This window comes from Pleurodeles waltl, chromosome 3_1 (assembly GCF_031143425.1).
Source record: "Pleurodeles waltl isolate 20211129_DDA chromosome 3_1, aPleWal1.hap1.20221129, whole genome shotgun sequence".
In the NCBI taxonomy this organism is placed as follows: Eukaryota; Metazoa; Chordata; class Amphibia; order Caudata; family Salamandridae; genus Pleurodeles; species Pleurodeles waltl.
Window position 1 is genome coordinate 990,196,753 of NC_090440.1, and position 17,970 is coordinate 990,214,722.

The window sequence follows — 17,970 nt, forward strand, 5'->3', positions numbered from 1 at the left end:
AGTTACATGTCTGCATGTTGTATTCTAGGTATCACATTAATGTGGCAGCGCTGTGCCTGCCTCTAACTCCAAATGTGTTTTGATATTCTTATATGTGACGCATACCTAAATAATCAGAAAATTAATGGCTGCGATTCTTTGCGTGTTTGAAACCCATTTCGAGAGGTCACATGGACTTTGGAGACGTTTAGGACATAAGACGTATGAGCTGGGCATGGATGGCACCAAACGACTACAGTATGAGTGAACTCAGTCACATCTTTGCATCAATGTCCAAATGGGGGCAGACGGATTACGAATAGGGCACCCTCTTCCCCTTAACAACATTAATAAAATATGAATGCATAGTAGTGATTGTGTAATCTCTAGTGTCTTTACAATTGCCTGGTAGTATCGGACACCTTTAGTGATACCTGCATGCGCTTTCCGACTCTCTAAGGTGTTTTGACCCAACCTACATGCTGGGAAGAACGCTATAAAAGTTAATTTTTGTTGTGTCATTAATAGAAGTCCCAGAGGGCATTACCAATCGATAACTCCACAGTCACTTTAGTTTTGTGTACAGATCCATAGGCAATTGCACATAACGATGATGACAGGTGGTTGTCAAACAAATACTGCCCATTAGAAAGTTCGCTATTACAACATGTTCGGTAGGAGCATCATGGATTCGGAAACGTACTTATGTGTACCAGGTTTAAAAAAACGAATAAACTGTGAGTTGGTGTCAAATATACATTTTAAGTGATGCCTCAACACTATGGATTACCTTCAGATGACCTAAGCAGCAGCAACAAGTGGTATGGGATCACAGTGGTTGGGTGAGGGAGTAATGTTCCTTAATTCAGCATTGTACAAAGCGGGCCTGTCAGTTCTTTTATGTCCTTTTTTTCTAACAAACTGATTGTTCGGCACAGTCTGCACATTCCACTGCATTTTCTAAAGATAAATATCATCTCCTCTTCAGCAGTTATGCCATTATCACGTTCCCGCATGCCATTCAGCAAGCCCCCCGACCCCCTGGAATCCAAGTGAGTCCACAGCATGCCAGTGGCAGGCAGCCTGCCCCGCACCAATGAAGTCTAGCGCCTTATGAACTTTCTGCACAGCCCAAGGTGTCTTTATGATATGTCATTTGGGACTCACCAGCCGGTCTGCGCTTGAAAAGAGATGTAAAAAGGAAATGTGTGCAATTTTCAGTTTCCTGTAGGATAAGCAGTGTTTGCTACTGCCTACATCTGCAAAAAGCAGCAACACGACCCAGGGAGGAGCATGTGGCTTAATGGCCAGTGCTGCCAGCTGTCTGTCGGAGAAACAGGATTTCTGTATCAGCATCGACTAAACATCCCATTGTGGGCGAATCACTCCATTTATCACTACTTTCTGGTACCCAAGCTATAAACAACTGTAAAAAATAAAATGGAAAGCAACAACAAAGTGAAATAAAATGTTTATTGTTCCAATCTGGACGTACTTCGATAGCCACAAAGTCAGTGCGAAAGAAAGCTCCAACCACACCATGAGGAGAGAAGTAGTTTAAAAATAATGGCTATAACAACAACCCAATGCTATGATGGTAAAATAAAACAAGGAACGTGGCTTGAGGGGTGAGGGAAAGGACGGGAGTACCAGGCACAAGGGAAAGTGGGAGGGGCATGCAGAGACATGGGAGGAGGTGAGAGGAAGGAATGATATATTAAAATGCAAACAGCTAAGGGCACCTAAGCTGAACACAGACAAACAGTAAGAGGAGCAGGAAGAGAAGAAAAAAAATAGTCCACCAAAGAACAGATAACAAAGCTAAGCGCAATCATACAGTTCTTGGTCCCTGCTCCCTGAGTAAAAGAAGGGGGGACAAAGAGGAAGACTAGCCACTAGCAAGCAAGGATTTCTAGAAGACAGCGAAACAAAAAAATGAAATTAATGGCTTTAAGCCCACAGAAGAGAAGTATACTAAAAGCATACAAGAGGCCGTACGCTTATGCTCGACCTAAAAAGGGCAGTGCTATGAGATTAGGGCCTAACATCTCTGGACTGAGAGAAAGTGACATCTTGAGGAAGGCTGGTCTTCAGAAAAAGATGACTTCCAATAATGATATGGGAACTCACTGGCTGCAAGAAGGGACGTTCTGCTGATAAGTGACACTATCATTAGAAAATCATATTGTGTTTACCAAAAACTCACTTCGAGGCCACTGTGCTATGCCAAAAAGTGAGATCTCATGGTGAGACAAGACAGAAGCTGATGGCACCTACCTGTGCTGTGCCTGGAAGTACTTGATAAGACTCTCCAGGAATTCTGGTCCTTGCTTCATCTGACTCTCATTGGCCTTCAGCAGGTACTAGAGAAGGAGACACACAAGAGCTCAGGCTGCATCATGGGTGAGAGAGATACACAGAGGGAAAATAGGAGAGAGGGTGCTAGGCACAGTGGAGAAGAAACAAAATACAGGAGGAAAAGTGGAGCAAGCTGTGGTTGCACTGGGTAGAATATGAAATAAACATTATTGCCATAAAATGGCATGCCCATCACGCATACCTGGATTTCTAGCCTAAAAGATGTGCTCTACAACCAGCCACACCTCCGCATGACAGTTGCATTCCCAACCTGCCTAAATGAGCTAGTTGAAGCATCCACTGCCGCATTTATCAATGAAGGAGACACTTGCTCTCCATCACTATTGCCTTTGCATTCTCTTTATTCTCCTAAAGCAATTTTTCAAGGAACATCGCAATGTCACTCCATAATTAGCTGTCATATCGTGCTAATGATACAGATGAATTAGCAATCTTAATTGCATCAGCTGCCAACACATTCACTCTCTTCCCCATAGACTCATTTTCTGCCTTCCTTGTCTGTTGGAGCTGTACAAGAGGATGAGGGATTCCTTGATTTCCGTGGACTGCTTTTATTACGGAGTCAGTATGGACCTGGTTCAAATTACATCCTGGTCCATCATCTGTAACCTTGTATTTCTTTTCCTTTCTTGATAAATTTACTGATGCAGTTGCTGGATTTTGCATCATCGCTAAACCTTTGCCCCACAGATGTTCTAGGACAGAAACCAATTGAAGCTGCTGTGTGCTTTTTCCTTAAAATCAAACGGAAAACAATGTTTTTCTGAAACAGGGACAGGAAGACTAAAGCATTCTGAAGCTTTCTCTATCAGAGAATGAAGCCTTCCAATATATGGAGGCAAACTCTTACGTGTCGGTTCTTGACTATCATCCTTCTGCACTTTAAATTGATTCCATTCAGAATACTCTGTAAGAGAATCTTGCTGACTGTGTGCGCTATCATCATCCTTATTATCAACACTGTCACAAAATGGAGACCCTACTCCATCACCTCCATCATCAGAAGTCTCTTGCTCTGGATTCATATTCTCTGAGGTTTGCTTCCCCTGAATTTCCTGGGCTTGTGTTTGTACACGTTACAGAATTGGTATTTGCGGGGAAGTAATATTTCTAATTAGTCTACGCTCTTGTGATGCAGAGTGGTATCTGACAATGATGGGAAGTAGAGATCAAGGAAATAAAACAAAGGGCTTGTCTTTAACACGTCGACCTCGGGTAGGAGGGAACTGTCTCTATTGTCAGAAAGAAACCACAGAACTACATTCTGAAAGTCAAATAACAGCAAGGAAAAACTGGGTCAGAACCTTGATTTTCCTAAAGTCAAACCATGTAAGATAGCTAAAAGATGTCGATATACGTTTGATGCCAATCTATTTGTGGCTTCACAAAACAGCCAATCTGTTAGCTCCTGCAACTGTGAAAGAATAAATCATGGCTGTCCAAAGAAAGACAACCACAAACGATTAAAGGTTTAAGATGTCGATGTGAGACCAGTCACTGACTTAGCACCCACATGATCATGTCCCTGGAGGAGTGGGCTTCACTGGCTCACGGGTCAGACAGAGAAACATTTAGGAGTGAAAATTCCCAAGGTGTAGCAGGGGCAAGTCTTGCTCAAACATCCACAGTGATGTATGAATTTGCAAGACATGTCTACCAAAGATTTTGCGCTAGTTATTACAGTTGGAGATTACAGTATCTTAACATAATCAGCTCTAGAATCACCCCTTTACTTCCCTGAGTGCTGCATTTGAAATTAGCCCTCCTGAGGACCAATGCTAGAATACGTCGCCCACTCGCACTCTTGCTTCAAAGACCAGCTTTAGAAACCCCTCCCAACTCTGCAACATATAAAAATACTTGTGCTCATTCATGCTCCACAAACAACGTAATGGAGCCTTCCTGCATCTTACAGGTTCCAAGACAGCAATACTTATTTTTATCAATTCAACACCATTCCACAATGTTACCCTAGACTGGCACATGTAGTGCAGTTATAGGCACTGAAGCCTCTAGTTCATTTGAATAAATACCCAGCATACTTCGCCCTCTCACAGAAAGTACCAGGGAAGATCAGGCCAACACTGCATGCCGCTGGCCCTGTATTCACAAACTTCAAAAAGGAAGGCGGAAACACTCAGCTAACCAACAGAATTGATCCGGACAGAATGATTTCCCAAACAGAGCCTCTATTCACCCCTCTGACTCACACTCTGGCAGCCAGGACTAGCCGCGGGCATCCGAGGCACCGCAACAAGCAGAGGAGCTTGTTATTTATACCCGGCCTGGCGAGCCTGTATGCTCATCTTTAACAGCCGCTCCCAAATCCACCTTGTGCCACCCATCTGCTGCCCTCTCCCATAACTCAAGTTCCCTGTAATCTCTCGTTCTCATTGAATCTCTCCCTTTCCCTTGCTTCCAGTATATACCGAAATATAAATCACGTGTCTCTTTTTCACAACTCATTCCCTCACCACACTGCTAAGTGCTGCACGCCATAACATGATAACCGCACCGCAGTGTCACGACAGACGACATGGATACACTCCCCACATAGGCTCAATACTAAGACAACATTCTCGGAACCTCGAACCCTACACTGTGTGCCCTGCTGCCCTGCACTGTCTAGCATGGTGCCAGGGTGGGAAGCACTTCAGCAACCCACAGCTCACCTTCGAATAGTAAGTGCTATATTAATACAACAATACAAACCTCCCATGTACTGCTTCGCTACATGCCTCTCCTTGTTTTACTCCGCTCCTCTATTACAGCCTGCTACTGCTTCCATCTTACTTTCCCACTCTCTCCCTTCTGTCCCCCACCCTCCTTTGTCCCTTCGCTCTCATTTTCCTGGCCTTGTATTCTTCCTCCTTTGCACGGATTCTTTTTATTTCTTTCAATCATTGCCTCTCACGCACACATTGCCCCTTTACTCCTCTTCCTCGGTTTTTTCCCTTTCACCTCAAACATTTCTAAACCATTATTGACCTGCGACTACAGAAAACACTTAGAGATGAACATGAGAAGACTTGGGTTTTGTTGCTGTTTTACATCAAGGATGTGAATTAGGGCTAGGAGCGTTGCTCAGGTTGCCCTCTGGCATCGCGGGCAGAAGGAATGTATTAAAGAGGATTTTAAGAGCCCTGCTTATTTTTTGATGTATCCATCCCTTTCCCTCTCAACGAACAGGATGTTGATGAAGGCCAAAGGGCAGGACAAGGGACACTCCTTTGATGTCACATGTAGTAAGTGATGTGAGTTCCGCCACCCTTGGAATTTTGGAGAATCTATGTCTAATTAGGTTCCTTCTGTCACACACCCCAACACCTGTGGCTCACTATGCCCCAATCCTTGGCCCCTCTGTGCAAAACTATTCGCACCAAATAATCCCTCCCAATACAAATAATAAATCAAATGTGAATGCAATTGCCTGCCATCACAACATTCTCCCTTTCAAGAACTCGAGTGAAGAGAATCTTTCTGTTCTCGCAGTACCACCTCTTGGTGAGTACAATGTTAATTAATACACCCTCTGCCTAATGGACGGCAGAGAACGTAGTCTTTAGTTTACCCGCTCCTATGTGGTGGGTGGCTAAGCCATAATAACGCAGACTGACCTATGGGGCGATCAAAAGATACTGCCAGTGTTTCAGTAGGCTGACATGTATAAGGCAGAGTCAACCACCAATGCTGGTATGCCTGACAACATGGCTGCCCCTTCCTCAGCTTTACCCTGCCCAAGGGAATCATTTCCCAGGATTCTTTTGATGCAGTCTGTTTCCGAGCACTGCATAGGGTCGGCTCGCATGATTTAACCTACCAACATTACACAACAGACAAACAGTGCCTCGTGAGATGTTGAAATTGGTTTGGCGACATTAGACACATGACAGTACATGACAATTCTGGACGGGTCACTAGCATTATACACACTTCTGGCAAGATGGGAACGTATACGTGTCAGAGATAAAGTATAAGTAACTTATAAGTGTCAAAGAGGCAACAGACGAAGCATGTAGCACTTCCTTTGTATTAGAAAAAAATTCCCTTCTAACAACTTCAGTTCCAATATCTTTTTCCCACTATAGAACGTCTGGTGCAAGGCCGTGTCACTGCACTGAACTAAAAATATAGAAACATATTTATTGCTTCTAGCTCTGGAAATAGTCTACAAGCTCTCTTGCTTAATGGAGTATTCCCCAGTAACAATATCAGAGGATCAGATTATACCATTATTGCTTTGTTTGCAATAATATTCCCCTTCAAAGACCCCTTGTTGCTGTGACATACCAATCCAGGGAGCCCCTCTTACTTAATGCCCTCCTCTATGATGCCCTGTTCTAGCTCTCATCACCCATATGGTCTTGTGTCTTGCCTCTCATGCCCCTCACCTCACACATCTGCAGCTGAAAGACACGCCGCTCCTTCTCCAGGTCCTCCACAATTTCTGTAGGTGAAAAGTCAGCCCGTATCACTGTTGAGATCCTTGCTCGTTCCTTCTTTTCCTTTTCAATTTTATTTCTGCGGACACCAAACAAAGACAGCCATAAAATGAAAAGTAACTCCAGTTTCCCAATTTACAACTTCTTGTGCAGGCATAGGTGAGGATAGCACAATGTAATCTCATCTGATTAATGGTCTGAATAGCAGCGCTACTCTCAACTAGCAGACTGTTAGCTATAGAGACATAAACAGACATTCAGTCCTGATTTCTCGAGAAGAAAAAGGTGACCATTATTGGTGATATAAGCAGAAATCAAGGACTTTTAGGGATTCTTTGAGGTCTATAAAATGTGTTGATTACACCAGGACAGTCGACAAATATTCAACAAAAAAGTACCTTACATTAAAGAAGATAACTTCCCCCACCAACAGTTACCACTGTGGGGACAAATAAAATTCAAAGCCGCTGTTCTCAGTTGACCTGCCTAGAGACATAAGTCTGTACCAAACTATCACTTGAAAGAGGCATAAATGTCCACACAGTCTGACTTTCTTATGATAATGAAAGACAAGGAAAAGAGATGGAATCCATCCTTCTCAAAGCACAGACCAATATGTACTCCCCATCATAGTCTTTTTGCCCAGTAGGGTGCATGAAGTACAGGCAACACTAAATAAAAAGAATTTGCACAGTAAAGCTTCACGTTGATAAGCGATCTTATAACGTAATGCTGGGACAAAAGTATTGTATTTTCTGGGCCGGCGTGTCAGGTTTCCCTTCGTTAGCACAACAATTCTATGAAAGAATGGACATTTCCCCTCCAATATGCATTTCTGTCAACAATAAAGGTCTCACGTTGAAGCTCAATCAGCCTCATGATCGAGGGACAATATATGATTCACGTGGTTCATGTTTAAAATGCACAATGAGTGCACTGTCACAGTGAACCTTGGTTCTTGACCGAATAGGGTGCAGGTGGCAGTTGCAGGCCACATTCAGTTATTCGTCTTATGCCAGCTCCTAAGTTTTCCCTTTCATGGTTCTCGTGTGCTCACGTATGCAGCATCTGTGCTGAAGACTAAGGCACTCTGTCACCAATGTGCAACAGTTGGGCAGCTTACTGATGTCCTCCATAGTGCCACGTGGCAGAGTGAATTCTGGAGAGGAGGGCGGGGCTTGTAGCATCTCTGGCAGTACACAAGAGCACCAGGCATTACTTAGGATGGTGATCATTTGCTAGGTATTAGTCTTTGCCCCAGATGCGACTTCATGGACTTAATACTATTGAGGCACCGGGAAAATTTAGATGTGATGGATAATGACCCATCTGTTTAATTTCATTTTCCACTCCAGAAAAGGATTTACAGTATTTATTCCAGCGACACAGCATCAGTAGACCATCTGTCCAGAAAGCCAAAGCAAAAATGTGTTGCAGCACATTCTAAATTCTAAACAGTTACTAGACAACAGGTGCCAGGGTTTAAAAGAAAACAACATGTGAATGAACCATAAAGATACATTAACTAATGAAAATATATACATATATTTTACACATACCAAAATTAAAAATATAACACATCTTTCCCCTCAATAAAAAATGTAAATACTATGATGCAAAATCTTTATGTTTGTTAGGAGCCCGTCTCATTCTGGTCACGCTCTTAACTCTAGATGCAACAGATTCACATAGCATTGCTTCTTCTCTTGATACTGACACATCACCATCAACACCTTGATTACTTATAGTACTTTCTTCAAGCCAAATAGACTTGTCAATATTAGGCAAGAAATTCACTTCTTCTTTCATATCCAAATTACCAGTCAATTGCTCTTTACATATTGATACTCGTCGGAGGTTCCACACCTTACCATCCTGAGTAATCACACTATTAGTATTCACTTTCATTACTTTCAAAGTTTTGCTATACCTACACATACCTTTTGCCACATATCCCGGTAGCCTAATTCTCACACGATCGCCAACTTGGAAACTTGGTTTCTTGACCTTCCACTTAGTATCATATGATTCCATGATCTTACTTTGTTTATTTTCCACTTTCCTACCAACCAGGTCTACATCAGTTTTAACTCTTTTTTTTCCCATTTCTTCCTGAACCACCATGGATGCAAACGTGACACGATTTCTTCCTTTAAATAGTTTGAAAGGACTAACTTCAGTCACAGTATGAGGAGTCACTCTATACATCCACAACTTTTCTCTCACAATATTTTTCCACTCACATCCAAACGTATGCGCTTCAAACACCCAATCCTTTGGCACATGGTTAAATCTTTCAACTAGGCCATTGCCTTGGGGTTCATATAGTGCTGTGGTAATATGTTGAATACTGCTGTGTGGGAGAAAACCTTCCATCTCCTCAGACTTGAGTTGAACACCGTTATCAGTGATTAGGACTTCTGGGTATCCTTCCCTCGCAAACATTTCTTTGAGGAACTCAATCACTACCTTGTTAGAAGGTTTCAATATGGGTGCTTCCAATATGTTATTTTTGACTTGTTGAAATGCTTGTTGCTGTTTATCAGTCCAACAAAGCATCTTTTCCTGTCAATGCTGGTAAAGGTTCCATTTTTGTTGAGAAGTCCTTAATATATTTACTTTAATATTCACATATTTCTGCAAAAGATACTAACTTCTACTTTGTGTCTGGTGCTTTCAAAATAGCATCAACAAGAGATTTCTTTTGGTACCAACACCCGCTAGACAATGTATGTCCCAAATACTCCACAGATTTTCTTAACAGTTTACATTTGTTTTTTTCCAAGGTCAATCCATATTCTTCAAATTTTTTTCAACACTTCTATAAGATTAATTAAATGCTCCTGATGATTCTTGGAGTATATTAGAATGTAATTCTGTAAACATTTGACAAATGAATGAATGTCTTTGAATATGTGGTACATTGCTCTTTAAAAAACAGACACCGCTGAGGCAGACCAAAAGGCATCCTACTAGACTGGAACAGCCCCAGTGGTGTAGGAAAAGCAGTACAGTGCTTGGAGTCATCTGTTAAGTATATCTGATGATACCCAGATCTTAAATTTAATGTGGAAAAAACAGTAGCTCCCTCTAGCATACATACCACTTCATTTATGTTAGGGAGAGGATGGCAATCTACTATATTAGCTTTCACTGTCCTCAAATCAACACCCTGTCTCAATGTTTTGTCACTTTTACATGCCAAAACTATGGAAGGCACCCACTCTGACTCAATTTCTTGTATAATTCCATCTCTAAGCTTGTCAACCAACATTACTTTTATCTCTTGTCTCACATTTATTGGAGCATTTCATAATTTCTGTTTTACAGGACCAGCTTCTTTTTCATTCTAATTCTAAGTGAATAACCTTTCAATTGGCCTAGCTTATTAGTAAAAAATATAGGAAACTGGCTACATATGCTTTTCTTATCACATTTGTCTGCCACCAGCAAAACGGTCTCTTTGCTTGTAGGATTAAGAATTATACCCAACTTCCATTGGTCTCTCTAACTGAGTACATTCACACATCTTTCAGCTACATATAGTTTGACCTGAGCCATCCCCACTTACTCATATCCAACTATATCAATTGTAGATCCATCAAAACTTCCAGCAGTTATATCGGATGCCATTAACTTGTGTATGTTAAATACTCCAGAGAATCTTTAAAAAAATATTTCCTAGTGATGACTGTCCATGAAGAACCCGAGTCTGCCATAACTTCCACATCCAAAACTTTCACAATGCACTTAGGTGGACATTTCATCATCATTCATACTGAAATTCCCAATGGACAGTACTACTCCTTTACCGTACCCTTCCTCCAGCCACACTCACATTTGGTATCCTGCTCCCCACCATCTCCTACAGCAGAGACTTTTCCCCTATGAGCATTTGTATTCTTCTTTACATCCTTGCGTACACGGGCAAAATGCTCTACAAATCCACACTTTTTGCATTCTTTACCAATAGCAGTACACTGAGTTAAAGAAGCAATGTGGTTAGTACTACCACACCTATAACATACTATCACTTTCTCAGACTTTTTAAAGTTAGAACGTGCATTGCTCACACTGCATACATCAGTATTATTCACTGGGCACACATCATCATTAATAACCACATTTTGCCTACTGAAGACATCCACTTCTCTGATTGCTCCGAAGCTTTTGCAACTGCAATTATGTCATGTAATTTTGGATCGCCCATAACCGATAACTGTTCCTGTATTTTTTAGTTTTTTTACATGTATTATGATCTGAGCTCTGATCAATTCATCTGTCATAAGCCCAGAGTTACATGTCGTAGAAAGATCCCTCAAAACTGTAAGAATCTCATCAAAGGATTCATATTCTTCCCGTGATCTGGTGTAAAATGTAAACCTATTTAATGCAATATACTAGTAGTGGTTTGAATCCAAGTTCCATTCTTAAAAGAGCTTCCTTATATACATCAATGTCTTCTTCCTGTATCTGAGGTAAAGTTCTAAAATGACTTGACCCTCTGATCACAAGCAGGGTATTAAAAAATGTTTTTTTCCTCTCCGGACTCATACGCTGACCATCAATAACACTAATATAATTAACAAACTCCTCTTTTCATCTGAACCATGGCATTACTGGTTCCCCTTTGGTTGGTAATAATTTTACCGGAGGACCAAATTGCATGCTTGTAGCTTAATGTAGTATCCCTAGTGTCTGTTAACTCTATGGATATAAAATGTGTAATGCAAAAAAAATCAGCTACAAGAATAAAACCTGTATAAGAAAATTGCCCACTTCGTTTTAGTAGTGTAGAATCACAGCGAAGTGCAAATCAATTCCACAATGTCAACAATATTCACACTGAAAATGAAGCTCCGATGTGGTTGTTCATAAATTACCTCACCACAGAGCAGCGTTCACTTCCTGGTAAGTGGGCGATGGAAACACCCATTTTAACACCCAAAGAGAAATGAGAATTATGGCCAATAATGATACAGATAACATCATTGCTTCGAATATGCAAGTTCCTCTTGCTTACGAGCAGACCACAGTGATGAGAAACGGTTGCGCTGCTTGGCCCGGGCACAGGTCGCGCTCACATTAACGGTGACAAAACAGTGAGTAGTGTAGTGCGTGTGGCATTGGGGTGTGGACACAGAAATGTTTGAAAAATGCCACCGTAGGTATGATGAAGTGCTCTAATCTTCAGATTTACCAGCAAGATTATTTTGTAAATACAGCATGGCTGATAGCGCAAGACTGTAGTCTTGATACAGGAGGCAAATCAAAATACTCTAAATTCAAATTGTACCAAATAGTTCAAACCTGCTGAATGTCGAGCGTGCAGTTCATAAATGAAAGTCCAGAAATGATATCATTCCTGTGCTGCTACCACAATGACAGGTTCATTAATGGTCCAAGTCACCAATGTTGAATTTCGTTTTCCACTCCCTTAAAGGATTTATAGTATTTATTCTAGCAGCACAGCATCAGTGGAACAGTTGTCTAGAAAGGCAAAGTAAAAATGTGTTGCAACACATTCTAAATTTGAAACAGTTACTACACAACAGGTACCAGGGATTAAAAAGGAAAAAACACGTGAATGAACCATAAGGAAAATTTTACTTACCCAGTAGACATCTGTTTGTGGCATATAGTGGTGTAGAATCTCGTGCTTTGCATAAGTCTGCCATCTAGTGTTGGGCACAGAGTGTTACACGTTGTTTTTGTTTAAAGAATGTCTTTGCATCACAAGATCGAGTGACTCCTCCTCTTGGTGATACTGCGCATGGGCATCGAGTCCTTTGTTAGATTGTTTTCCCGCAGGTGCGTGAAGTAAAGTGTGTATATGTATATGTAGATAGATAGTAAGTAAAAGAGAGAGATGTCCATTCAATGTATGTATGTATGTGGAAAATGTCACTTACCTAGTGTACATCTGTTCGTGGCATGTTCCGCTACAGATTCACATGCTATCCATAGTCCTGCCATCTAGTGTTGGGCTCGGACTGTTACAATTAGTTTTTCTTCGAAGAAGTGTTTTCGAGTCACAGGATTGAGTGACTCCTCCTCTTCGGCTCCAGTGCGCATGGGCAACAACTCCATCTTAGATTGTTTAATCGCAGAGGGTAAGGTAGGAGTGATAGAGTATAAAGAAAAGAGATGTCCATGCAAATGGAATAGAGATATATATACATATGTACAAATTAATGTTTTAACTTAAACGGCTACAGGCTGCCGGGGAGGGCGCATGTGAATCTGCAGCAGAACATGCCACGAACAGATGTACATTGGGTAAGTGACATTTTACGTTCGATGGCATGTGTAGCTGCAGATACACATGCTATGCATAGACTAGAAAGCAGTTTTGCTTCCTATAAGCGGTGGTCAGCCTGTAGGAGTTGAAGTTGTTTGAAATAGTGTTCTTAGTACAGCCTGTCTTACTGTGGCTTGTTGTGTTGCTAACACAGCTACACAGTAATGCTTGGTAAATGTATGGGGTGTTGACCAAGTGGCTGCTTTACAGATTTCTGTCATTGGTATATTTCCTAAAAATGCCACTGTTGCTCCTTTTTCCTGGTGGAATGTGCTTTTGGTGCTACTAATAGCTGCCTTTTAGCTTTTAAGTAACATGTTTGGATGCATTTTACTATCCATCTAGCTAGTCCTTGTTTTGAGATAGGATTACCAGTATGCGGTTTTTGGAACGCCACAAATAACTGTTTGGTTTTCCTAAATGATTTAGTTCTATCAATGTAATACATTATAGCTCTTTTAATGTCCAACATATGCAGCGCTCTTTGTGCTACAGAGTCTGGCTCTGGGAAGAAGACTAGGAGTTCCACTGTTTGATTGATATGAAACAGTGATTTTACCTTTGGTAAAAAATCTCGGTTTGTTCGAATTACCACTTTATGTTTGTGTACTTGTATGAAGGGTTGTTCAATAGTGAAAGCTTGGCTTTCACTAACTCTCCTTAATGAAGTAATTGCAACTAGGAATGCAACTTTCCATGTTAGGTATTGGATCTGACATGAATGCATATGTTCAAATGGTGGACCCATGAGTCGTGTGAGTACAATATTCAGATTCCATGAAGGCACTGGGGATGTTCTTGGTGGTATGATGGGTTTTAGTCCTTCCATGAAAGCTTTGATAACAGGGACTCGAAACAGAGAGGTGTGTTGTATATTTTGCAAATACGCTGAAATAGCAGTGAGATGTATTTTGATGGAGGAAAAGGCTAAGTTTGCTTTTTGCAGATGAGGCAAGTAACCTACAGTGTCTTGTATTGATGCTGAAAGAGGGGCAATCTGTTTAGATTGACAGTAAAACACAAACCTTTTCCATTTGTTGGCATAACACTGCCTGGTAGTGGATTTTCTAGCTTGTTTAATTACTTCCATACATTCTGTTGGAAGATGTAGATATCCAAACTCTAAGACTTCAGGAGCCAAATCGCTAGATTGTGTATTGCTGGATCTGGATGCCTGATGAGTTGCCTGTTTTGTGTTAACAGATCTGGTCTGTTGGGGAGTTTGATGTGTGGTACTACTGACAGATCTAACAGTGCTGTGTACCATGGTTGACGAGCCCACGTTGGCGCTATAAGTATGGGTTTGACTTTGTTTTGATGCAGTTTGTTGACTAGAATTGGAATGAGCGGGAGAGGGGGAAAAGCTTACGCAATTATCCCTGACCAGTTGATCCATAGAGCATTGCCCTTGGATAGAGGGTGTGGGAACCTGGATGTGAAGTTTTGGCATTTCGCATTTTCGCTGGTGGCGAATAGGTCTATATCTGGTGTTCCCCAGTGATGAAAGTATGTCTGAAGCACTTGGGGATGAATTTCCCACTCGTGTGTTTGTTGATGATTTCAGCTGAGAACATCTGCTAATTGTGTATACCTGGAAAGTATTGTGCTCCTAGGTGAATGCTGTTGTGTATTGCCCAACACCACATCTTTTGTGCTAGAAGGGACAGTTGCAATGAGTGGGTCCCTCCTTGTTTGTTTAGGTAATACATTGTAGTCATGTTATCTGTTTTGATCAGAATGTGTTTGTGAATGAGAAGAGGTTGAAAGGCTTTGAGTGCTAGGAATACGGCTAGCAATTCTAGGTGATTTATGTGCAGTTGTTTGTGTTTGGTGTCCCATTGTCCTTGAATGTTGTGATTGTTGAGGTGTGCTCCCCATCCAATCATTGATGCATCTGTTGTAAGTGTGGTTTGAGGCACAGGGTCTTCAAATGGCCGCCCTTCGTTAAATTTATGGAATTCCACCACTGAAGTGATATGCATGTTTGGCGGTCTATCAACACTAGATCTTGAAGCTGACCATGTGCCTGTGACCATTGTTTTGCAAGGCACTGTTGTAAGGTCTGCATGTTTAATCTTGCATTTGGGACAATGGGGATGCATGATGCCATCATGCCCAACAGTTTCATGACAAATTTGACTGTGTACTGTTGGTTTGACTGAATTTGTGCCACTACATTGTGGAATGCTTGTACTCTTTGTGGACTTGGGCTTGCAAGTACTGGTTGCGTATTTAGTGTGGCTCCTAAATACTGTTGAATTTGCGCAGGTTGCAAGTGGGAGTTTTGGTAGTTTATAGAGAACCCCAGAGTGTGTAGGGTTTGTATTACATAATGTGTATGGTTTTGACACTGTGTATGACTGTTTTAGATTTTATTAGCCAATCGTTGAGATATGGAAAGACATGGATGTGTTGCCTTCTTAGGTAGGCTGCAACTACTGCAAGGCATTTTGTAAATACTCTGGGAGTTGTTATCCCGAAGGGTAACACTTTGAACTGGTAATGTTTTCCCTGTATTAAAACCTGAGATATTTTCTGTGCGCTGGATGGATGGGTATGTGAAAATACGCATCCTTGAGGTCTAATGTTGCCATGAAATCTTCTTGTTGTAGCAGTGGGACTACATCCTGTAGTGTTACCATGTGAAAGTGTTCTGATAGGATGTAAAGATTGAGAGTTCTGAGATCTAGTATTGGTCTCAAGCTTCCATCTTTTTTGGGAATAAAGCATAGGGAGTAAACCCCTATTCCGATCTGATGTTGTGGTACGAGCTCTATGGCTCGTTTGAGTAATAGTTATTGTACTTCTTTTTGCAACATGGAGATGTGGTGGGAGGAGAGCTTGTGTGGTTTTGGAGGTATATCTGGGGGAATTTGTGCTAATTCTATGCAGTAACAATTGCTGAAAATAGACAATCCCCAGTTGTCTGTTGTAATGGATAACCAATTATTGTGGAACATTTGCAGTCTTCCTCCCACAGGTGAAGTGTGATGAGGGAAGCTGTGAAGCAAGTCACTGTTTTGTCTTTGAGGCTTGTTGTGCTGGCTGATATTTTCCTCTACCTCTGGGGAATTGGCTTTTATAAGTTCCTCTAAACCCACCTCGTTGGTATTGAGGCTGGTAAGGTGATTTGGATTGTGAGGTGGATGCCTCAGATGTTTGTGCTCTAAAACCACCCCTGTATTGAGGTTTTCAAAATGAACCTCTGTATTGTGTAGTATACAGAGCACCCACGGCTTTAGCGGTATCTGAGTCTTTCTTCATTCTTTCAATGGCTGTATCAACTTAAGGGCCAAAAATCAGTTTCTCATTGAATGGCATATTAAGGACAGCCTGCTGGATTTCAGGCTTAAACCCTGAGGACTGAAGCCATGCGTGTCTCCGAATAGTAACAGCAGTTTTGATTGTCCTAGCTGCTGTGTCTGCTGAGTCTAGGGCTGACCTAATCTGGGTGTTAGTAATAGCCTGCCCTTTCTCGACTATTTGCTGTGCCCTCTTTTGTTGATCTTTAGGGAGATGCTGGATAATATCTTTCATCTCGCCCCAGTGGGCCCTATCATATCTAGCCAGTAGTGCTTAGGAGTTGGCTACTCTCCATTGATTGGCAGTTTGCGATGCTACTCTTTTGCCAGCAGCATCGAATTTCCTGCTGTCCTTGTCTGGTGGTGGTGCATCACCAGATGACTGGGAGTTGCCCCTTTTTTTCGCCGCACTCACAACTACAGAATCATGAGGCAGTTGTTGAGTAATGAATGCCAGGTCAGAGGGAGGTGGTTTATATTTTTTCTCCACTCTGGGAGTAATGATCCTGTCCTTGACTGGGCCTTGAAAAATTTGATGTGTGTGTTTTAACATGCCTGGCAGCATGGGAAGGGACTGGTAAGTAGTGTGAGTGGAGGATAATGTATTAAAGAGAAAATCATCCTCAAAAGGCTTGATGTGCATGGCGACATTGTGGTATGATGCCACCCTAGCCAGAACTTGAGTGTATCCAGTGCTATCTTCTGGTGGTGATGGTTTGGAAGGATAGCAGTCTGGGCTGTTATCGGAAATGGGATCTGGATCATAGAGATCCCATGGGTCGATATTGTGGTGTTGTGAATCTGTAGAGTGTACAGGAGACTGTGCAGGTGTAGGAGTAGTAGGTGGACTGACAATGAGGCGAGGAGAGTGAGGAGGAGACTGATGAGGTGAAAATTGTGGAGGTGGAGATTTTTACTTAGGCCTTGGCACTTTAGCTGGTGGCTGATCAGTGTCCAAATGTCCTTGAAAGGCTAGCTTACTTTTAGTCTTCAGAGGAGGTGCAGTTATAGTCTTTATGAATATGAATTCTGGCCTGCCTTTCATCAATGTCCTCCATTTGTGTGATTTCCTCCGAAAATCTATGGCTTTCTTTAAGTTGTTTCGAAAGTCCATGCTCCTCTGTGTAGATGGGTCTTTTCGGCTCCGAAACCGGTTTTCTTGGGATCGAAAGGTCGGGAGTTGATGTTGGCCTCGGCTCCGAAAGGGATTTTCAAGGCTTCGACTCGATGGTTCGGTGCTTGCCTGTTTCGGAGCCTGTGCTTCGGCTGGAGTCCGAAGGCTTCGGTGGCGTGACCTTTCTCGGTGCCAAAGTTGTTGCTTGGTCACCGGAGGTCTTTTTGCCAGTGGAGCCATGGCCTTCTGGCAGTGGCGTTCCCGAGGCCTTGTGTTTGGGCTTGGATTGGACAGGGGCAGGCGTACTCACTTGCTGTCCTGCCGTAACCGGTCTGTCCTCCTCAGACTCCTGCTTGGAATCGGACCCTCGGACGGAGACTGCGGTGTGCATAATCTCGTCTTCCTCCACGTTGAGACTTTCGGTGCTTCTCAACGGCATTTCCAACATTCGCG

General features: G+C 42.1%; 1 protein-coding gene across 1 annotated transcript in view; it reads right to left on the reverse strand.

Annotated features, from left to right (window-relative positions):
- ASAP3 (ArfGAP with SH3 domain, ankyrin repeat and PH domain 3) overlaps positions 1-17,970 on the reverse strand; it is a 303,602-nt gene that overhangs the window by 141,448 nt on the left and 144,184 nt on the right. Inside the window, exons 6-7 of the mRNA XM_069224120.1 lie at positions 6,750-6,879; positions 2,257-2,342 (exon numbers count right to left, since the gene is read on the reverse strand). Coding sequence (XP_069080221.1) covers positions 2,257-2,342; positions 6,750-6,879 — 216 coding nt within the window. The remainder of the gene's footprint in view (positions 1-2,256; positions 2,343-6,749; positions 6,880-17,970) is intronic.